The sequence below is a fragment of the Apus apus genome, chromosome 2 (genome assembly GCF_020740795.1).
Source record: "Apus apus isolate bApuApu2 chromosome 2, bApuApu2.pri.cur, whole genome shotgun sequence".
NCBI lineage: Eukaryota > Metazoa > Chordata > Aves > Apodiformes > Apodidae > Apus > Apus apus.
Genome location: NC_067283.1, coordinates 37,460,672 through 37,484,354, shown reverse-complemented (window position 1 = coordinate 37,484,354; position 23,683 = coordinate 37,460,672). Strand labels below are relative to the sequence as shown.

General features: G+C 39.9%; 1 protein-coding gene across 9 annotated transcripts in view; it reads left to right on the top strand.

Moving 5' to 3' along the window:
• The window catches only part of SATB1 (SATB homeobox 1), a 75,770-nt gene that overhangs the window by 39,289 nt on the left and 12,798 nt on the right, over positions 1–23,683 (top strand). For all 9 annotated transcript variants that reach the window (XM_051611243.1, XM_051611251.1, XM_051611249.1 and 6 more), the window contains 2 exons: positions 314–526; positions 9,107–9,262. In XM_051611243.1, the coding sequence (XP_051467203.1) occupies positions 314–526; positions 9,107–9,262 (369 nt within the window). The remainder of the gene's footprint in view (positions 1–313; positions 527–9,106; positions 9,263–23,683) is intronic.

Sequence of the window (23,683 nt, the reverse complement as noted above, 5' to 3'; positions counted from 1 at the left end):
TCTTGTGATTGTCAACTGAAAGATTTCATGGCAAGTTAAGCCAGTAAAAAGAAGGAGACCTATTAGGCAGATTCAGTTTATGTTGTATGTAAACCAGATGCGTAATAAAATTAAGGGTACAATTAAGGCTCTCTGCTACCTAAAATGCCATTAATATATTCCAGTGTGGATTGAATAGTGCATTTGCTGCTGTCATTCTCAGCCCAGTGGAAGTAAGAAGGAGGGCTGCTAAGCAGTGGCTTTGCAGAGCACAGCTTTCCAGGCGCTCACCTGGGCTAACTCTCTAGCATATTTTTTATTTCCCTCCCTCCAGGGCTTGCTCTCAGAAATCCTCCGAAAGGAAGAGGACCCCAAGACTGCCTCGCAGTCCTTACTGGTAAACCTTCGGGCTATGCAGAACTTCTTGCAGCTGCCAGAAGCCGAACGAGATCGAATTTACCAGGACGAAAGGGAAAGGAGCTTGAACGCAGCCTCTGCGATGGGCCCCGCGCCTCTCATAAGCACACCGCCCAGCCGGCCTCCCCAAGTAAACCACTCTCTCTCTCTTTGATATCTGCTCGTTGTGCTTTCTCACTGTCCTGCTGGGTGATGCCTTTCTTAAAAAGAAGAAAGCTCTTACTGTTGCCTTTTTAAAATGCTTGTAGAGTTATTATTTGCAGTGCATATCACAAATTAAATTTAAGAAATATAATGGATGGCAGTAGCAGTTTATTACTACCTATTTTCTAGTTTTAAGATAAATTCTATCCATTATGGCCCCTACAGAGTTTTTGCTTGTTTTATTGAGGTACATGATTTACTGGGCCTGGAAGATGCTAGCTCTGAGCTGTCTTTTTTTTCCTATCATTCTTAGGTGTTGGTTTTAATGTTAGAGGTTCAGATAGGGATTTTGAAGGATTTGGACTGCTAAACTGAGTGGGCAGGTACTGACCTCTTCACTCCTGTGAGCAATGACAGAACTTGGGGAAATGCCAGGAAGCTGAATCAGGAGAGGTTTAGTTTAGATACCAGGAAAAGGTTTTTTCACCCAGATGGTGGTTGAGCACTGGAAGAAGCTCCCCAGGGAAGTGGTCACAGTACCAAGCCTGTCTGAGTCCAAGAAGTGTTTGGATGGTGCTCTCAGGCACATTATGTGATTCTTGGGGTGCCCTCCACAGGGACAGGAGTTGGACTCAATGATCCTGATGAGTCCCTTCCAACTCAGCATATTCTATTCTATGATTCTAGTCTAGTCTAGTCTAGTGCCTTAAAAAGTATCTTCCAGAACAGGAACAGGTAAAACTATAGGGATGGGTGATAGAAGACTTCATCCCAAAATGCTGTGCATGCTTTTACCAGATTGAGCTACTGACAACTGGATAATGTAACAGACTTGCTATATCCATCTCTCTGAAGGACTGAGATATGTACTTTAAAACTTAGTTTAGTATTTGTTCAAATTAAACTCCTGTTGTTTTAAGCAAAATCTAGTGGGGCTATTGGTTTAACCCTCCAAAAGTTATAAAGTTTGATAGATGGTATAGTCTTGGTGTCTGTTAAGGAAACTGATGCTGGTTTTAGGGTACATGAGAAGTATAGGTATGAACCATAGAAGTGCATAGGATTTCCACAAAGAAGAAACAGGGTTGTGAATGAAACAGTCAAAAAAACAGCATACCTTTTCTGAAGTACATTGCTGTGGCTCAAGGTTGTACCTATGCAAGGAGGAAACAAACTGATCTACAGAAATGTGGGAACTGGGATTGTGGGAATTTTGTGATGGTTAAATACATAGCATTTTTTTATTAACCAGGCTCAGGCATGTGCCTATGACTATATTCCATACCCATTCTGAATGTTATAAATTTCTCCAGGTTATTTTTCTAGTTTTTCTGCAGCTAATGGATGCTGAGGACCACAACAGAGTAACAAATAACACAATTGTAGGAAAAGGGAGGACAGAGGATCACTTTGACCTGCTGCAGTACTTTGTACAAGAAGAGAAAAAAAAATAGCAGAAAAAACAGACTGTGCTAATGGTCTAGTTTTGTTATCATTAACTGAGTTTAGTCTGTGAAATCCACTATAGATACTCCTCAAGATAAAAGATGAGAGTCTATTTACACAGTAACGCTTTAGTGGGAAATAGTTAAATATAGATAACTGTGTTTAAAATAACATTTAAGTTTGTTTTAATATCTGTACCTGCTCCCACAGCCCAAGTAATTCAGAGCAAAGGCTAACCCTCCTTCTTAACTGATCTCTTTCTGCCAAGGTAATGTCTCGGTCTGTCTCAAGTGGTCTTGGGCAATTTCACAGCTAAGGAACAGAGTTAATTACAGGACTTTCCAGAAGGATGTGGAGTCAGACATAGTCCCTGTATTGGTTTTAATTCACACTTAAAACTATATAAAATTCTTGCAGTGAGAAGAAAAGTGAAACTTAGGGCTTTTCCTAACTGACGAAGTGAGTCCAGATTTAGGGGCTGGAGGGGAGGAAATTATCTGTCTCCACTGTGCTCATGTTCATAATTACATTTCGTTTTTTAGTGGGAGTCAAGAGTATAGTTAACCTAGTCATGACAGTTCAAAGTTAAAACAGCAAACGGTTTTGTTTTAATCCTTTCTAAGAGGAAAACAGGTTAACAGGGAAACCTTATAGCTTAATGTTTGAGGTCTACACAACAAAACAGTTATTTTTCTAGCTCGTATATTGTTCTGGGTTATGCAGCAAAACAGTTGCACTTTACCTAGTGGATGAATCAAGCATGTAGAAACCACTGCGTTGGGATTCTATGTGACCTTTTTATATGTTGCCAGAATTACCCACCTATAAACAGATGTGGTACTTGCCACCTGCTACTAAGTGCAAGCCCTGAATTTGAAAATTAAAATATCTCTGTTGTTAACATAAGTGCGATACTTAATGCTAGAAATAGTAATGAAATTGTTCTAGTTGTTGAATTGACAAGTATAACTTTACGAATCATAGCAGAGATTTAGGTTGGATGCTGCAAAATTATTAATGCAAACTACTACTCCAATACCCCCCAGGTGTCCACAGTTTATTGAATATGTGATACTAAGGAAATGAAACTACTAGCGTCCTTACTACTAAATTTATTTTAAGCAATTATTTAAAGTTCACTATACAGGAACACAGCATAATATTTTTCTAGCTTAGCTGTGAGCCTCTTGGATAACTGTCGAAAGACAAAACAGACCGTTTATCCTGACAACAGAATTTATGCAAGAGCCAATGTATTTAATATTAAATCTTCAGACCAGTGTAACATTTGAAACAATTAAACTATGAAACCATGAAAAATGAGAGCTAATATGCCACACATGAAGGTTTATTTTGCAATTGCAAGTTATCAGTTTCGGAAGGATGTGAAAATAAACATCCTGAAAAGGATCTATTTTGCATTTTTGTGTTGCCAACTGGTGGCCAGACAGTAGAGCAGACTTAACCACTTAGCTGCTGAGCTTGTTCTGCGTGAATTTTGCATACCATTGCAAGCAAAAACAGAAAGCGTGACCTTGGAGGTCTGATAGAATAGTAGGAATTCACTGAGCATAAACCCTGGGGCCTGAGTTAGACGGAACTGTGTTGAATTTATCTCATTTTTACAGCATTCTTACTAGTTGCTACTTGAGCTAATGTATCTGGATTGTTTCCAATTCTTTTTAAAAATCCTTTAAGAAGCTCTTTGTCCCCCTTACTTTTCCCTTTCTCTTTGACTTAAACAAAAAAGCAAAATCTTACTTTTTTTGTTTTACTTTTTTTAAATTGAAATCATTAGCCTCTAATGCATGAGCTTTTAGGATACGTGTATAGCTTTCTAAGCTGATCAAGTTGTAAAAGTCTGCTACCATCTTTCGTAGTGGTGGCCTGAGTGGGAGGAGACGGTGTAAACAATTTTTCCCTGGGACGTTGTTCATCCTGCCACCTCCAGGGGCAGAAGCCTGTCTGTCAGGCTCTTTTCTGGGGCAATGGAGTGTATAAATATTAGGATCTCCCTCGGGTACATACTGCATGGAGACATAGTTTAATTTCTCTAACCTAGAAGGAACTAAAAAATACCCTTTCTTGTTCTATTTGTTGTGTTTGGGTTTTTTTACCTCTTCAACACCTTCATCTTGCAGATCACCCCACAGAGGTCCTTCCTGGGTATCCCTAAGTCAAGCTCAGAGGATGATTCTGTTGCACATTGTGTGGGAACAAGGGGATGTGGGGGTACTCCAGGGGATGCTGACTGTGAAGCTGTGTTCAGGGTGGATGGAGTTACCCAGGGAGGTGCTAGGGATGGCCTTTCCCTCCCACTGGAGCAGTATAGGGGATGGGGTCAAGAGGACTCCCTCCTCCTTAGTACAGCTTAGGAGAGGATGGAGACAGTTGAACAAGTCACAGATTTTCTTTTCCAGAATATTCTAGTTAAAGCTTGTTAGTTGTCCTGCAGTTATGAACACTTCCTTCTCAGGACAAGTAAACTGCATTTCAGCAGAGCTGAGGAAGAAATCCCTCTTGCCACTCATATTGCCCAAAGAAATTTTGTGCTGGCTCTTGGGGCTCATCATGATCCTGTGTAAAAGCAGTGTACATGTAACATCAAGAGCAGAATACCATTTTAACAAGGCAACATTTTAAGAAGTATCCACAAATCTTGCTTGAGTCACGGTTCTGGATGGTCCATCGACGGAACCTTTGTTTTCATAAATATAATCCTGCCATCTGTCTGACTACAGATAAATAACAGTTCCTTCATGCTAAAGCAATTTCAGCTTGGGTCTTAGAGCTAGGACAACACTCTGGAAAGACTGGTCTTGAGGAGGACATTGCTTTGCTGGTGTTTGAGGACCAGCAAACCTCCATAGCAAGGAACTCCCTATGAAACTTGGTGGTGGAGACCTGGAGTTCAAACACCCGCACATGCCAAATGTCACCACCAGCAAAATTTTTATTTTTAAGTCTGAAGAATTTGAGATTTAGGTTGACAGTCTTTGTGCCAAGTTGCATTTTAATGAAAGTAAAAATGAACAAAATAATAAATGCAACCGTCTCACCCCCCCGCAAAAACCACCATGGAGGAGAGTTAATGGAAACCCTGACACTTAACTATAACGGCACTTCCAGGCGCCACTGTAATAATGGAGTAGTAAACCTTGTCCTGATAAAAGCTGTTCTGAAAGCAACAGCATTTATTGTACCTCCTGTGCTATTTGCAGAGCAGAACTGAAAAGTAGTTTGTTTTGCCTGGAATGAACTACTTTATGAATTTTAATGTACAATGTAATATTAAAAGCTAAACCAGGATTAAAGAAGATTTTTGTTCCCAAGCTAAAACAGTACTTATGAGAATGTGTTATAAGAGATTTTTTCGTTTCAGTTTTGATGGGGAAGAAATTGAGCTTCCATGTTTGCGAAAACCTCTGCAGATTGGTTATTCTTTCTATAGCAACCTGTCCTTTGTTTAGGAATATTGAATAAATCCAAACTTCTTTCTACTGTAATCATTCTTATTTGATGGGAAGATACATATCTGGGAAGGCCAGGAGGGGACAGATGTGGTTTCGTTGTGGTTTTTTTTTTCAAGTCTTTCTAAATGACTGAATTTATTGGTGATAGGAAGATGGCCAAATGAGTTTCTGATTCTCAGTGTGTTATGTTTGTAAAATAATTCTCCACAGTTCAGTTAGTGTTTGCAAAACTTCGTTACTGTTAAAAAAAAAAAAAAAAAAAAAAAAAATTAGCTGATCTGTGGTTTCTTTCCTAAACAGAAAATGTGGCTGTAAGTGTGGGTGGGGTGAGAGGTTGTGTTTAATTGTGGATGAGATGAGCGATTGTTTTGTTTTGTTTTTCTCTCCAAAATGAATACTTTTTCCACCTCCTCTCCCAAGTCCTGAAGTTGCACTGTTGGGGGCTTTTTTGTTTTCTGTTGGATTTTTTTGAGGAGGAGGGTGTTTTTTTCAACGCAGCTTCCAACAGCCTCTGACTTGAACTCAATTCTAAATTCAACACAACAGCCTAGATGCTCACTATGTATGAATTATGAAACAGTTTTATGTATGGATATTCTCCAAGAGGTTAATTAGCATTATTGCATGGAATTCATCAGACCAGAGCAGACCAATGGTCCATCTAGTCCAGCCACAGTCTATACCTGATCTTTGAAGAGAAATTGTTAAGAGGCGGGGGAAGAATTTTTATACTTGGCCAATGATGTAAATTGGAGAGGGAGAGACTATGACTGTGAACAACATCTCTTGATAATCCCGAAGCCATTTAGTACATTAAGACTTTGAATTCTCCTGAAGCTTTTTGGGCTAATATAGCATTTTGATGCAGATATTTGTCTTTTTTGTTGTTCACTTCCTAATTTAGTATCAACAGAAGGCAGTAGGGCAATAGGAGTCTTCTCTTTTTTTTTTTTTTTGTGATTTTTAACTTCAGTGACGTATTAGATGCTGGTGAGTTTGTCATACCTCTGTAACAATAGATCTGATTTGCCAACCAGAATGAGGATTTTCAGTAATTCCCCTGGGTTAAGTGCATATCCATATTTAATTGTGCATTGAAAAGTGTGGACCAAGATGCATTATTTAAATTATGTTTCCAACATGGTGTATGAATCACAGTTTTTGACGATCTGGGTGTTCACGGCTCAGTTAGGTGGTCTATGAAGTGCTGCTACAACATGAAGCTGTCTTTTGAAGCTGAGGAGCAATCAAAAAGGCAGTGTACTTACAGAAGTGTTTTGATCATGAACACAAGAGCAAAGTCTTTCCTTCTCAGAAGATACCATGGTGTTGTGTATCCTAGCTGAATAACTTTGATGTCTTGTCCTCCCTTTTAGAACTCTCAAAGATTAATTAACAAGTTAGAAATATTTATTTGGGAAGGACTGAAATAACTTTGCCAAAATTGCCCTAGGTCCAAGAAGGTGTGTTGACAAAACTGTAACTTTTTTATATTCTAATTTAGCTCAGCCTCATTTTTACATGCAAACAGAGAAGCATGTCTTCAGTTGTATATTTAACATCCCCATTGGTTCTCAGGTACCTTTTAGTGAATCCTTTTCATGTAAAGGTTATAAAATTGAGACTGATTTTGTAATTTTTGAATTGTTTCACTGTACAGTGCTCAGGAGATGCACCTGCTCCTGTTGCCCCATGCTGATTTTCCCAGAACGAGGCATGTGTTTTCCCTCTGTGATGGGAAAAAGAGAGGTTGGTGGTGCTGCTCCTCCTGCTGCTTCATGCCTCAGACATTTCTGAGGAGCCATTGGCCCAGGCTTTGTCATCCTCTACTGCAGTATAACCTGTAAAAGGTCACACTGCAGAAAAGGAAACACCTTCACTCTCCAGGACACAGCTGCAAAGTACCAGTTGTCTTCAGATTAAAGCAAATCATGTGATAAACTGTATGCCACATTCTGGACTCCTGTTTTCAGACACCAGAAAGTGCTAATGCCTGTCAGCAGGAGACAGGTGGAAGTGTGTGTGGATGCCTCATTCTTGCTGGGGTTTCACCCCTTGCAGCTAATGGGCATGTGTTAGCACAGCTCCTGAAAAGCCTGATAGACAAATCAGACTCAGCAAAAGTGGCATGCACTCCCAGTTTCTGGGCTAGATTATTTTATCTTAAAAGCACTGTGGAGGATAGTTAACACAAATTGAGCATGACATTTCTAGGAAAAAATGGGCTGATGATTTGCTTAAGTTCATCTCTCACCCAAATTCTTAGACTCTCATATCATGAGACCTGTGCGATATGAAAGCTCAAAGAGTATGAGATTAGAAGATGAATTATCATGTTGTCATGATTTTCCTTTGATCCCCAAGGGACTTTAGAGCACAGGAAGATGCTGACTTGTACTGGATTAAGCTGATAGTGAAAGTGTGGTTTTAGACACATACTTCAGAGTAGGCTGAATCACCCTCTGGAAATGCCAACCTCTGTCCATTAGATTTAGAGGTAGCCTGAATGACTAATTTAGACTAGATGTGTAACTTCTGAATGGCTAAATTAATTCAGCTCTCAGCTGAACCTCAGTGGGTTTGAACCAGTAGGTTTGAATCAAAACCGAAGTGTTTGATTTTGCATCATCCCCTTGTGGGTTCTTGGCAGAAATCCAGTCTTTCCTTTCCTCTGGTCCACTTTAGGATTGGTGGTCCATTAGGTCTACTAGTCTTGGGCAAGCATTGCAAGAATAGCTGCTAAAGAAAATTGGGTCATTAAATATTGAGAGTACTATAGGTTAAGCTGAGCACCTGCTGATTTTTTTTGTACCTCTCAACTGATATTACAGAAACTGCATTATAACCTTGGTGGGATGATTCTTGGTGTTGAAACATCACTTCCATCATTTCCAGAGGATGAAGGATAGTTGGCAAATCATGTTGCTACTGATGTATTTTGTATTGTTTCCGTGTTTCCATCAATGCTGTAGACGTAGCATAGAGGTGGTAATGAAATAATTCTGTTATGTTTTAACATGTTTTTTTGTAACCTGGACTGCAAGAATAATACATATTTTATGTATCTAAGTTAAATACAACTAGAATTAACACTTTAAAGAAAGTCCTATCTTGATCTCAGGAGTGAGTTGTTAAAATACACATTATTCTAAATCATAGCCTGATATTATTTTAGAAAGTTAAATTTAAACCCACAACTTTTCTATATTATTGTTCATTTGAGTGTACTGGACACAAAGCATGAATCAAGATCTATTGGTCAGGTTTTTATTTCATTAGAGATTCTTTTAAGCTGCAGTTACAGTTTTGACTCAATTTACGTGGGGCAAAGAAATCATGTAAGGATTAATCTCTACAAGATGTTTGACAGGTTTCCACCTAATTTGTTTTATGACATTGAAATTCACAGTGGTCAGCTAATGACAACTTGTATTTCAGATGCACTCACCTGTTACAATATGCTGGATTTTCTTTTTTTCCTAGCTGCCTGAGCTATGGATAACTTAAACATTTTAAGTCTCTGAAAAGCTGAAAGAATATCAGAGCAAGACTGAATAAAGGAATGAAATGGAAAGAGTAACTAGTTGGGGAGGGAAAGAGAGGAGAATAACTCTTTTGTAATGAAAAATGTCTCATAAATTTTCTAGGTCAAAACTGCTACTATTGCTACAGAGAGGAATGGAAAAACAGAAAATAATTCCATGAACATTAATGCTTCCATTTACGATGAGATTCAGCAGGAAATGAAGAGAGCTAAGGTGTCTCAAGCACTGTTTGCAAAGGTTGCGGCAACCAAAAGCCAGGTAAAGTTCCGGGGTGCCATGGCCTCCCTGTCCCGCGTGCCTCCCTCTTCCCCTTCGGTTTTGAGCTGTTTCAGGGCGTGTTACAATCAGCAGCCAAGTTAGCACATCAGCCTGTTCAGCAACTTGAAGCTCCTTGCTGAGTCCAGAGGGTAACATCTGGGTTACCTTTGAATGGGCAGGGTTGAGAAGTGGCTTCCCAAGGCTCATCCTTCCCCCACACCCCCAGCCAGGTTCCTTCTCTGCGCACCCATGGGTCTCACATGGCTCAGCAAGCATCAGGTTCCTCACTTCTTAGGTGGCATGGACATGCCAAAAGCTGTTTGCAAGCAATATGTATATTGCTGCCAAACTCATCTGGAGGCTTTGGTGGTTTGCAGTTACGTGTGCTGTAACAAGGAGCACTGGGGTTGGCTTTTTTTTTGCAAAAATATTATTGAGAAACAGGCCTGGGTGCAGCAGACTGGCTGGTGAGGCTGTGCATGGGAGGTGAGGTAGCATTCTCTGCATCAAAAGCAAACAAACAGAAAACCCCCAACAAATTACAGTTCTACAAGTTATATCTGAGAAAATATGTCTGATCTTTTGGAATACGATGGCTGCTTGGTTACCTGTGCGTGTGCATACATATAAACTGTATATTCAGTTTTAAGCCTTTGTTGTGTAGTTTCCTATTCTGTTTTCTTTAACTGAAGAATTTCTGTCAGGTTTAGTGGCAAGAGAGGGAAATCAGCAAGCACTTGTTGGGTGTGATTATCGTAAGTGACATGTCTTGTGAGAAAGATTACCGGAGTGTGCAAAAGCATTTATCTAAGTGAGAATACACTCAAGAAGCAAGTAAAGGAAAAACATGCAGAAAAATGGGAAAGACCCGTTATACCAATGCTTGGAAGAGATGTTAAAGGCACCAGTGCTTGCAATGTTGAATTTTCATGTTAGATTAAATGGTAAGTCCTCTTAGTCACTATCCCTTTACTTTTCTAAAATTGCTTCATAGAATACAGCATCTTCCAGGGAAAGCTGGTAATGATAAGTTAGACCAATATTTCTTGAGTTGTCAGCATTTTATTCAACAGTCTTTAACTTTTTACTTCTGCCTTGTTTATGCCATTTCATTGTACAGAAAGGATGTTGTCTCTTAAGTTATATGCTGTAAGGAGCATTTAAAGGGATATTTTGGAAATGTTATATCAAAATGATTAAACTCAAGCTGTGGACTGTAAAAATTACAGCTTTATAGGCCACATGCCTGCCTACCCTTCAATCACTGTCAAAGTGATAATTTCTACAATAATATGTTTCTTTTATTGTTGGATTCTAAACACCAAGTGCTGTTTAAACATTAAACTGAATTGTTTATGTTAGTGCTGTACTCTGTGTGTCATACATCAGGCCGCTATAATCTCCCATGGAATGTAAAAATTCTGTCATGAATCATGGCTTGTATATCAGAAATTACTGTAATTTTGATTGGGAATTACAGGGCTCTTGAAATGTTTCTAATTATGATAGAATGTTACAGCAGCTTCCAACCTGTGTGCTCCTCAGATGTCTTTATTTACATGTCAAGGCCCAGGGTTGGAGAACTGTCCCTTTTCTACAGCTTCCCCTTTTCATTCCAGTTCTCTGCAAAACTAAGCTACAAATCCAATCTATCAGTCCACATAATTTTGATCTGATCTAGTTTGTGTGTTTTCATTTAAGTGTGTAGTCTTAAAATTTCTAGACAGGACAGCTCTTCCAGTGCTGGCTTCAAGAGGAACAGGTAATCAAGGTGGAGAACAAAGGCTTCCAGTGGCTGTGGTGCAGTGTTGTTTTTTTTAAGAGTATTGGTATAAAATTTAGATTCTTGCACAAACTTTGCTACCAAGTGTAGAAAACAAACAACACCAAGTAATTAGTTCTTTTCCCTTTTATTGTAGAGATTATGCCTGTATTCTCAGAGGTTTTTTTAACCTGAATTTAAGCAATGCAGTGTTAATTTATGTGTTAAGCAAGCTTTCAGGTCTGTAGTTAGCCAAAGTGCCATTTGTAGTAGAAGCTGCTTCACAGAGGCAGCTTCTTAAGTAAACTGGATGTGTTGGGTCTTCTCTAACCACTAGTCAGCCAATCAGTAAGTTCTAAATATGTAGCAAAGCCTCATATATTAAAAGAGATGTCTGTAAAAATCGTGCATTGGAGCTTGTCAGTGGTACAGAGAAATATTTCTTGGGTCAAAGAAATCTCCCTTGCACAAAAAAGAGGCTTGCTCGAACATGTTCTTTTAAGAGAACCTCTCATGAGAATGGTCCATTGTTTTTCTGTTTGTTTGGTTTTTAATTTGGGGATATTGATTTCCTGCTCAGAACTGGAAATCCTGGAATAATCACTTCCAGTTATAGTGAAAAGTCTGGAGGACACATATTAGAAAATGATGCATTGGTTAAGAGTTTTGTTTTTAAAATAACTAAAATCTAACATTGCTGCTCTTACCATATTTTGGATATAAAAACTTGATTAACTCGTGAGTGTTGTCTGGATTTATGGTATAAAACAGTATGTGACTTAAAACAGCTCTGCCTGTGGACAAAGATAGTTGCTTGTTGGAGGGCCCTTTTATTTTATTTTTATTTGGGGACTGATTTGGGTCAACATTAGATTGGATGTCTCAGCAGCCAGCATTTGCAAGGTGGCTGGGCTTGCCTGAGCCAGGAGACTGCAGATAATGTCCTGCTGACTAGAGCACTCTGTACAGAAGAGCTATTAAATGGTGCGCTACAGAAGTTTCTATTTAGGTAGTGCCCAGGTGAAAAAGGAGCATCTTCCCTTGTGCTGTGTTAGTGCCTTTGGCAGCAGTTACCTGATTCAGAGGGGACCATGTATGGGCCTGATACTCAACCAAGCAGCTGGCTACAGGGGCTCCGTGCAGCAGAGGCCACAGCACAGGGCAAGGGAGGGGTGACGGGAGCAGGGAGCTTAGTGAGACTGTGCTCAGGCTTAGGTGAGGGAGGATTTGCAGACTTGAAGTTTCATAGTGCACTTTGTTCATGGCTTGCTGGCTTTCCCAAAGAAAAGGGACTAGCTGGCACATGGGTTTGGATGGGTTTGGGAACTTGGCTAGAAGATTCATGCAAATGTTGAATTCTTTTCCTGTATAGGAAAGTATGTATTCTGTGTATTTTGAAGGTTTCTATGTGTTTAAGGATTGATACATTATCTGCAGAATAAATTCAACTTCTGTTAAATTAAAAATAAATACTTTAAAAGTTAGTATGGTTATACTGAGGAGTTAGGAAAGATACTAGAATTCATATTGGTTGGATACACCATATCTTTGGGGAGTTCTAGATTGGTAATTGGCAAAACACCTAACATCAGTATTTACATTCTTACATTTTTATTGCAAGTTCTCTGCCTAATAGGTCTACATATTTTTTGCTAGGTTATGTTGAAAAGAGAGCTTTAGAAAAATGCATGCAAACAGAAGAAAAAGATCTACCAAGTGCTTTTTGTCTGTTCCCAGGTTATTGTTTTTTAGTGGTAGAACAGCAATACTAACAATATCATTTACTAAAATTTAATCAGCACACCAGAATAAGTAAAAATTAAAGAATCCACACATATGTATAAATTTGTGTGGTACGTGTTGCTTTTACAATTTAATCATATTGAGGTTTTATTCAATTTATAACCTGACAGTCTGATTCAAGTAATTATGAAAGCACATTCTTAATTTCGTTATTTCAAACAAAAAAAAAAGTTGATTTGTGCAATGATCATTAAGGCATCATGGTTCAGTAACTGTGCATTGGTTACAATGTTTTCATGTGGGAGCCAGGGATGAGCTTTTTCTTGATGGTGACAGATGCTGAAATCTAATTTTATTCTATAAAAAAACCCCAACAAACAAGCAAACAAAAAACCTCCAAACCTAAGAGTCCCAAGAGATAAGGCAAGTAGAGACTTGTAATTCTCCTGTATATTTGCTGTGTTTTGCAAAGTTACAATAATGTTCATGGCTTATCCTGAAAAGCTGTGGGCTGCACGTGCTGGTATGAAGCAAGGAAGAAAGAAAACTTTGCTGAAAATCAGCTTATGTTGCAAAAGCTTTCTTAAAGTTAGGAAATGACAGTTTGCAAAAACTGAAGTAATACCAATTTCCGTGCCTCTGAGAGTCCCGTGTGCTGCAGTGTAGGGCTGTTAGCCTGCATTAAATAAGTTTACTTTGTAGTAGAAAAATAGGTAAAATAGATGATTTTCTGCAGTGTCAGACCTGACAATTTCTGTGCATGGCCAAGAAGATGCCAGATGCCCTCTTTTCTCACGAAATAAAAATGCTTATATGCTGAAGGGGAGACACTTGGCTCTCCCAGAATCACACTCTGATTTTAATTTTAATCTAAAACTAATGGAGTACTACCCATACCTCCAGGAACCTCATCCAATTGTGGAGAGTTTTGACCTGTTATTTCTGAGCTGTTGCACCGTGTTGCCCAATTTCCTGCCCTTCTCTTACTCCCATCTTTCACTTTGGTTTCGGCTGTTAGTCCCTTGGAAATGAGTAGTTTTGCGTGCAGAGGATGGAGGTAAAAATAGTGGTTCAGACCATGCTTGCGACACCATCCTAAGCCATCACACAAGTGCAGTGCATTTTATTAGAGGTGTTCTACTTTTTGCCTTAGTATACCCCTGGAGCATTTTCCCCCGAAGCACTGCCCGGGAAGGGGTGCTGGATAGACTTTAGGCAGAGCATCCAACACTCGTGGGTAGATGGGAAGGAGTTAAATGGGAAGGGAATGCAAAACGTTGGCACTAAAATTGCTTTTGGCATGCAAATACCATGCTTTTCCTGACGTAAATATTTTCAGAATATGCCATTAGAGTTCAGGTATATAAAACCTTGCTTTTACTGGAAATTGTAATGTTGTACTAAACCTGGAGATTTATAGTGAAAAACTGATGTCTGTTATCTCACTTTTATCTTTTTCACCAGCAGTTTTAGAAATACTATATCTTTGATCTGGCTTTTTCCATCTAGAGACTAAGCTATATACTCTAATAGGAAACTCATTTTGAAACAGCTTCCAACCCTGACCAAGCACGGTATTGCAGGCCTGGCACAAAGATGTAACATGCCATTACTGCAGATATAAAACCATATATTCAACTATTTTCTTGTGGAGGGAAAAGAAACCTTTTTATCACTAGGAGTAATTCTCTGGTTACAATATGGCTTTAAGAGAGGAGTCCTGAAATTTATTTCCAAAGCTGTTTCCTCAGGGCACTGCACCTTGGGCTGCCCCAGCAGGGTTCAGAGAGGGGGGCAGGCAGGGATTTGGTCCTTTGCGTGTCACCCTGCTGCTCCATCAAGTTGTCTGTTGCTTTTGTCTCGCTGAGAGCAGCTGAGTCACTTCCTGGGTTCAAATCTTGACTTAAAATCCTTTTTTGCCCCCTCAACATACAGTGGATTCTGTGTGGAGCAGGGAGGGATACTGCACAGGGATTCGCGAGGTGGAAACAAAACATGCTCCAAGGTCTGCCATCATTTCACAGCTCCACCTGGACATGAACCCTTCCCCCCCCCATGGAAGGCAACATACAGGAGTTAAAAAACATTGGCTGCAGAAGTACACCACACAGCAGCATCTATTTTTTATATATATGTATATATATATATATATAAAATTTTTTTTTTTTTTAAATCACTTATTATTTTCCTCCATGCTCCACTGCCCAGCCATGTTTGTTCTTGCAGTTGAGGAGGTGCCATGAGCAGCAGGGGTTGGAAAGGGATCAGGGGTCAGCGGGAATGGGAGAGGAAGAGTCTGAACTGAGAAAGTAAGATGGGCTTCTGTGCACCATCAGGAATTGTCCCATAAAGCAGCGTGTCATTTATTGAAACTGTGAAGCTTGGCAGATAGGGCTGATTTGTTTCTTTCACAAAACATCATGTTGCAAGTCAGTGTGTTCTGTCTTGCCCAGGTTGGAGAGAAGATTTTTGCGTTTCTATTGGGGGAACTAAATGAATGCTTAGAGTGCTCCAGGTCCTTCCTCTGCCCATGTCTTAGTTTCCTTTACGTCATCTCTTTGCAGAAATAAAGGTTAAAGCCTCAAGAAATGTCCTTAGGATTTTTTTTTTCTGAATTCTTTTTCAAAAAGGGGGTAATAAAAATGAGTTTGATTAACTTTCTTATGGCTCAATCTGGGTAGACCTGGAGAAGGGCTGGCTTTGATCCTGGCTGTCTGCCACATGATTGGTGTGACCTTGGCAGAGTGGGTTGACTTCAGTGAGTAAGAAGTAGACAGCAACTTCTAGAATCAACAAAGATGCACTGAAGAGAAACTGCCTTAAAATCTCAGAGGTGGTTCATATCAGTGTGCAATTGCCCACAGAAATCTGTATAGGGGGGCGGGGAGGGAAGGCATTAAAATCTGAAATAGTTTAAGCCAAAGAAAAAGGTAAAGAATGGAAAATACTAAGCTGGTAAGAGGATTATACTGACCTCTTCAAACAGCTCCTGGAGCCAAGCAGCCCTTTCACCACCTAAGGCAAAGGCTGGATTTGTTGACACACAGATGAAAAGTGTGCTTCCTGAATGTGCTTTACACGTGGGGTCAGGTCAGCTGCAGCTGGAGGTTCCCAGCCAGGTGGGCAGCAGCACAAGCTGTCCAGGCGCTGCCTACAATCCGCATGGAGGCCGTTTTAAGTACTGGTAGCAGCTTCAGGAAGAGCTGTGTATTTGAGCCCTGAGGAGGGCTTCCCTAGAGGGCTGCAGTGCACACCTGCCCTGTGCTCTTCGGGAGTTAATGCTTAACGCTCTGGCAGGATGCAGCCCCGCAGGTGGCCAGAAAGAGCAAAGCAGGGTCCTCGGTTGGGTGTTTTGTGTCTGGTGAAAGGAGCACAAATGTGTGGGGAGCAGCTAGAAGTACAAGTTTAAGTCATTAAATGTACAAATGAGATAAGAGAGCCAAACAGAGAAAGCTCTTTACAAAATATAAAATTCTGTTAAAGCAGCAAGACAGTACAACATAAGGAATGTTTGATACATGTTATTGAAACTGAAAAATCAGAGTATGGAATGAATTGTAATTTAGCATAATCCATAATTTTACAGTTTTCATTTTGAATTATTTATCTTATATGATTTGATTAAAGATAAAACTGGCTGACAAGATGTTGAACATCTCTGCATGTCTTAATGACAAATGAAAAAAGTCTTCCCTATAACTTCACAATTTTAAAATTTTTATTTGTGTTGTTTCTCTGTAGCTGCCTTTTATTTTTAAAGCATATTTCAGATACGCATTGTGTACACGCGATTCCATAACCCATCAGGCTTCAGTGTTGCCTCAGTACCTCTGATTCAGTAAATCAGATCATAGGCAGCATGCTGTCATATAATAAGGTGTCTGATCCTTATTACCAGTTTGTTGATGCACAGACTCCTTCAAATTGACCATTGCAACACATGGTTTCCCCTGAAACTAGCTGTGATAATTAGCGTGGCTCTAATGAGACAGAATGTCACTGATCTTGTGCTGAACTGTCGAGTATCGACGCTACGGATGGGAACTGTCAAAGCTTGCCATCTGTGACAGAGCTTGGCATATTCCATTTGCAAGGTAGAGCATGCTCAATAGACTGTTTTTAAACAAATGGTCCATTTCTTGATTAGGGCTCTGTGTTCTGTTACAGTGGAAGACTTTATATCACAGTTAAACTTTTTTCTTTTTTTTTTTTTCCCCCTTGTTTTTGCTGGGGTAAGCTTGTTTAGGAAATTAAAATGCTTCTAATTCTCAAACTGGTGCCTTCAATACTCTGTTAGCTTTTTGGGGAGAGGAGAGGGGGAGCTGATCACATATTTATTCTTCCTCCTTCCCCCAGTTATCTCAGTGCATTTCTTTTTCTTCCAAGGCTAGCATTTCCACAAAGCTTTTATATTTTTAAGCAGTGAGGGATAGGGATGGCATAGTTTTGAAGGATAGAGGAACAAAAATTAAGAAGTCTTAGGTGACGTGCAGTGGGAGCACGTGTGTCTGGGATGAAGGATCGAATCAGTCAGGAGAGTCGGGCGCCCAGGCTCCCGAGACAGGCCCTGCAAAATGCTGTGCAAAAAAGTCCAGTGCTGCTTATCATTCCAAAATATGCTTTGTTGCTTTTTATTTCCTCCTTCTCTGGCAGACCACACAGGGCTTGTTCTGAAGAACATTTTCACTAATCTGATCAGGCAGCCAAATACGCCGGGAAAACTGCTTTAATGATCCCACTAATTACCTCAAGTCAATATGAACTGTATTATTAGACTGAGGGAAAATATTCCATTAGGTCTCCCCCTTGGGAGTTTCTCCGCTTTGTGATGTCACCGAAGCCTTCGCCCTCTCGCTTGTAATTAATTTTATTTACACACGCAGGCACGCACAAGGTCACACCTGCACAACCGGAGCTGGCCAGGGAGCTAGTGGCACTCAGGCTTAATCAGATCTGTCATAATTACCATTCTGCATGTTTCTGACACACGCTGTGAAATATTTCAATTTAACTGCCGCTACCAGCACAACCAGATGTAGTGTGAGTGTGGCTGCATTGGAAATATTATTCCTCAGGATAAACTCTCTCCTCCTCCTTTTTCCTCCCACCCCCTCTCCCTTTTACAGCTAATGTGGCACAGAAGCTGATGTATCCTGTAAATCTTGAATGCAGCGCTAGATTGATAACAGCAGATTAGACAGTTTAACCACAAACAGCTTGTTCATTTTTCACAAATGAAAACCACATGTGGTGTAACTAAAATTTCAGGCTCTTTTTTTTTTTTTCTTTTTTTTTCTTTTCCCCCCCCCCCCTCTCTTCTCTTTGGTTGTTGTTTCCTTTTGTGTGTGCATGTGTGTGTGCGCAAAGGTCTGCCTTCCACTGTAAGGGAGCAACATGAAAGAGTAAACCATACAGGGGGAAAGAGACTCTGCCGTCTTTGGAGATTATTTCTTCATGACCTTTATTAAAAACCTTCCTTGCTTTGGCAAAGAAACTAGATCTCGCATGAGGGTTTTGTCTTTCACTCGGAGGCTTTCTAATCTTTAGGTTTTATGCCCACTTATTAAAGAAGTCATCCTACTGTGCTGTTTTTCAAAATAACATGCCAGCAAATACCTTGCTTTAAAAAGAGCTTCTAACCAAAAATGTAGTCTTCACTTCTACCTGAAATTAGCAGAAATAAAATTTTCTGCCAAAGTTTTTCACCACAGATTTTGTCTTTGCAAACTCTTCCCTTTACCTCTTTCTTTTGGTTAAAAATTTTTTTGTTAAAAAAGGATCTTCAAAGTGTCTAGAATTTAGGAAAATGGAAAAGTGATTTTTTTTTTATTTTTTTTTAAATGAAAACAGTTCAGTATTTCTTATGACAGCAGACTGTGGCTAGTTTTTAAGAAAACTAAGTGTTGTCTGTAAGTTGTTTCAGTTTTTTATTAATCCATTTTTTTCCAAATTGTTCAGCTTTCCCTAATTAAACAGCCTTCAATATTTAGTAACGTATTTTAATAAAACATCTACTCTTTAGTAGATTCACTGTTAGCTACTTTTCCTATTCAAAGAAAAAAATATTGCAATTTTGGTAGAAAGTTTTAATTATAAGGATCTAAAACAATTATTACAGGAAGGAAAAAAATGTAAGTGTGCCACTGAGCAGAATCCCCAAAAGCTGTTGCAGGTATTGTCAGGCAAGAAAAGTGGTGCAGTGCATCTGCTAGAAATTCTTCGAATCTAATCTGTAATAAGGCGTCCAGGGGACATTTAAAAAAAAGCAGCTTTAGTCAGAGGTTGTTTTATTCACTGCCAGTGATTTGTGTTGCAGTGGCAGGATCGAAAGTGCAGGAGGCAGGGGGAACTAAGACTCGGTGTTCAAAGTCAGTCAGAGGAAGGTGAGCAGGATAGTTTTTGAAAGCTGCTGAAGGCACAGTTTGTAGCAGAAAATTTGACTACATAGATGGCCCCCAGACTGCTGCAGAGAGGGCTAAAGACCCATGGTCATACCACTTGGCCAGGAGTTACTGATTGCATTACTAGATCCACAGGGCTGAGCTGGAGTAGGTGTGCCACCGGTGTAGGTGTGACCCTTGCTGCATGGCAGTGCCACCTCCATCACTGACTCCCCCAGGGGGTCCATGCAGACCCCAAACAAAGGGGAAATCTTGTCCTAGAGGTGCAGTCAAAGCCCTGGAGGTGCTATAGCTGCAGATGTCTCAAAAATAAGTCTAGAGTACAGCAAAGAGGAGGGCAGCAAGGGCTTGCATTGGAAGAGATAATGCTGAAATGAACTGTCAGGATTCTTGAAAGGCTCTGGAAATCCAGGTCTCATTTCTTCGCAAGACTATTCAAAAAATGTTGTGCAGTTGGGAATCACTGGATTGCCAAAAGAAAAAAAAGCATGGCACCCTCTCCCACCTCCTTTGAGTCTTTTATTTTTAGCTTTTCTTTCTTAGGTAGACGTGTTTCAGTTCCTACACTCCAGATGTGTGAATCAGCTCTTCCTCAGGCAGCACCTGCTGTCTGCCTGACAAGAGGTGCTGTGTCTGGCTGCCTGGATTTTCTTAATCTCTCTTCCCGCTTTCTGTATCCTCACCTTCTGTTTTGTTTTCCTCTCACCACCTTCACTAATTCCCTTCACTATAGCTCTCCTCTCAGCCCTTCTCTGACTTTTTCCCACCCCTTTCCTCATCACATATGCCCTCACAGTCCACTCAGGCTCCATCTGCCCCTTTCACGTGTCCTACTGCTGTCCCCTGCATGCTGGAGCTGTGCCTAGGACATCCCACTCCAGGTGCATCCCCCCACACCCAGATGCTTTGCACAAGCACCAGGTTCTGCATGGGGCACAGCGTGGGCACCCCACACCTTTGGTCTTTGCAGGGTGATGAGAAGCTGAGGGCCCCTTGCCAGCACTGCCGGATTCATGGGTGAAACATCATTCCTTTCCCGGCATGGCAAGACGGACATAATCTGGAAAAGGAGCTGTTCTTGATTTCTCCGATTGCGCATACCTGCTATGGGTAGATCACTTGATTCAGGAAGCTTTTGAAGATTCAGTGTATTGGTATTTTAACATGAATAAAATAAAGCACTATAACAAAAAAAACAAAACAACCCAAAACACCAAACCCAGGGGAAAAGTCTGAATGAGCCGTACGAGAGTTAATGACGTACAGGAATGAAAACAAAGCTGTAGTGCGAGGCTGAGGAGTTAGCGAGCAGCCCGTGGATCCCGGCAATGGGGGAAGCAGAGGTACCAAGTAAACAGCACAGAAAACAAAAGCGAGCTCAACCCGTAACTAAACAGGAAATGAGGGGGTAAAATTCCTCCTGAAAAACCCAGTGCTGCTAAACACGTTACTGCAAAGAATAAAGGCATCTTATGCAAACACAAATATACAGGAACGGTCTGAGAAGTGGTTTGTTGAAAGAGCAATTGATTACAATTCAGGTGAAGGGTTGTTGAGCAAAGGAAAGAGTAAGAAAATAAAAGATAAAGAGTTTTCTTTCCTGAATGTTAAACTGGCTAATTAAAAATGTACAATACCTGAAAAAATGTTACAGGGTTTCAAGGTGCAGGGTAAGAGAGGAGATGATGCTTTGCTCCAGATAATTTTTATTTTCACTATTCTAATAATTTCTCATTTTGACTTTTGTTTTTTTTAATTTTCCTCAATTTAACCTCATAACCAGGTTTTGGTTATGAATTACCCCAAACTGCTGGCATATAATGAATAGACTAGTGCAAGCACATAACTAGCTAAGTAATAAAAAATCCAGTTTGCAAATATTTATCTCACTCCAAATATGCCAAATTTTATCTGAATCCATGTGGTTATGCAGCAGTCACCTTGCTTTTATTCCTGTGCAGTGTCATGTTCCCTTACTTCAGGGTGACATTTGAGAATCCAATGAACATAGTTTTCAGGCTCTTTCTGAAGTAAAGATGCTTGGAGTGAGTTAGCAGAATTCCTGGAAGTTCTGGACCTCAGCTGAGCAAGATTTGCACATGTATCGGTTACATCTTGAGTTTACTTAGACGACTAGTTATTTTGCTGAGCCTGGTGCTTAGCATGTCTAGTATATGTAACATGCAAGAGAAAGCTCTACAGATACGGGAACTTTCCACTGTTTTATACAAAACAGGTTTGTTTTTTGTGGTTGTTTTTTGGGTTTCTTTTAGAAAGCCATGAAGAGCTCAAATAAGATTATTTTTATTTTTGCTTTGGGGTGGTGAGTTTGCTTCACCTGCAAGAAATCATTTACTGCTCTTACTTTATATGAGGAGAGAGCCTCACTAAAGGGACTGATCCTTTTCACTTAGGAAAGGGGAGAGGGTGGAGGGATCAGGGCAAGAAGAAATGTGCCTGCTTTACGGGCAGAAGCTGCTGCTGGCCCCTCCGAGCAGCTTCTGCTGCCTAGAAATACAGCTGGGTCTGGGCTTGGCTGTTACTTTTCTTGGCTGATGAGGAAAAGTCTAACACTAAGCACTCCTCTTTCCAGGAGCTTTAGCCTTGTGGCTGTTCTTGTCCCCAAGCTGAGACCAACTACCTGAGAATATTGTAATGTTGGTTCCCACCCTCAGCCAGCCAGGAGGGAGAAATTCCATCTCTCCATCTTCCCTTTTGATCTGAGTTTCCTATTCTTATAAGTCTGTGCCCCAAACAACCATGCAGCAAATAAGGGTATTTTTGCTTCCTAAGGGCTTCACTGCCTTTATTTTTCCATGGGTGAGGTACATGCTTCTGGCTGCTGCCTTCTCATTTGCTGGAGATGTCAGTGCTTCACAGATGTGAATTTTAAGTATTTTTTTTTAATTGCATTGAGGTAATGGACATTATTAATTTTCTGACTGTTTCTGTGTTTAACAAAATCTGGAGGAAAGTTAGGCAAAAGTTTCTTTTCAATTTCCTTAAAGAGTCTCCTCACTCTTGGCATTATCAGAGTATTAAGTGTTCTTCACTATGGAACTGAGAGCCAGAGAAGCCAGCTGAAATGCAAGAGAAAATCTAAAAGAAATTTCCTCAGAATATTTAACAGTCCAATTCAAATCTATATGAAAACAGCTAGGCTGTAAAAATGTGATGGGATGTCTGAGAGCAAATTGGAGCTGTGTATGTTTTAGAATTATGTCACCTGTTGGAGCATCTTGTCAGCTGAACTGAATTTACAGTGAAGTCCAAATATCTATGAGCCTGTGATTCCTTGGTGTGTGGTAGATCTTCCTGTGATCCAAAATGAATTCTGGAAAGAAAAAGCATATGACAAGAAGCCAGAGATTTAAATTACTCCCTCTTTTACAATATTTAAAAAAAAAAAAAAAAAAAAAATCTTAACAACATGATATACACACATATAAGTGATTATAGAAGTGACACTTTGGCTCTATGGCCTTTTTACTAGAGGTCTTTCCTCCAAAGCAAACGTTAAATCTCTGCAAGCAATATAATAATAAACATTAGCTCTTCACTTGTAAAGTGATAGTAGTAAAAAAGATTTTTAAAATTGCCAGGCTCTTTCTATTAAAGACTCTTCTCTAACTAAACTACAAATACAGCTGCCGTATGAAATTGATTGCATGTTTAAGAATAAATATATGTGGGCTATTAAGGGTCATGGTTGGATTCAGGGTTGTATTTCCTTTCAAGAGAGGCATCAGTATTGCATTGAAATCAGTCCTTCTCTCTACTTAAATAAAAGATAAAGAGCCATATATTACCAGTCACCCTTTGTGAAACCCACTGACCCATTTTATATGTCTGTACTATAAAAAGTAATGTACCAGAGTAGGACTGACTGACTTAATAATTAGCAGTTGTTTTTTCTTTTTTAGATTTTTTTTTTAATATTGTGGTGTCCTTTTTTGTCACATGTATCTCAAAGTTACAATGCCAGTTGAATCCTGTGTGTGAAAGAGGAAGGATCTGGAACAGAGGAAGGCAGAATACAGCTTCACCCACTGTTTTTTGCATCTATTACTATCTTCCCTTCTTTTTACTTATGAATGTTGTTGCATTTTATGTAAGGTTTTCAAAGGCATGCATATTATGTTTTTTTATTAGTGCTTGTCTCTATCATTGCTAGGCAATTGAAAGGAATTCTGTAAAAAAGATGTAATTGAACAAGAAAAGGTGGAGAAGGCTGAGAGCAGAGAAACCAAGTTGGAAGAAGCCCTGCATTTAGATTATTCCATTCCCTCTGTACTCAACTAAAAAAGCAATGATGCTTATGTTTTCAGTCAGTTTTAGAGTTACAGGTTAGGTTTTTACTGTCCATGAGCTGGTGGTACATCTGAAGTGTTCATACACAGAGAATGTACCTACCAATTTTGATACAGCTTAATCTGACACAATTTTTGGTAGCGTGGGCTCTTAGCCATTCACTGTGGCTCTGCATAGAAGGAGAGATCTAATACGATACATGAG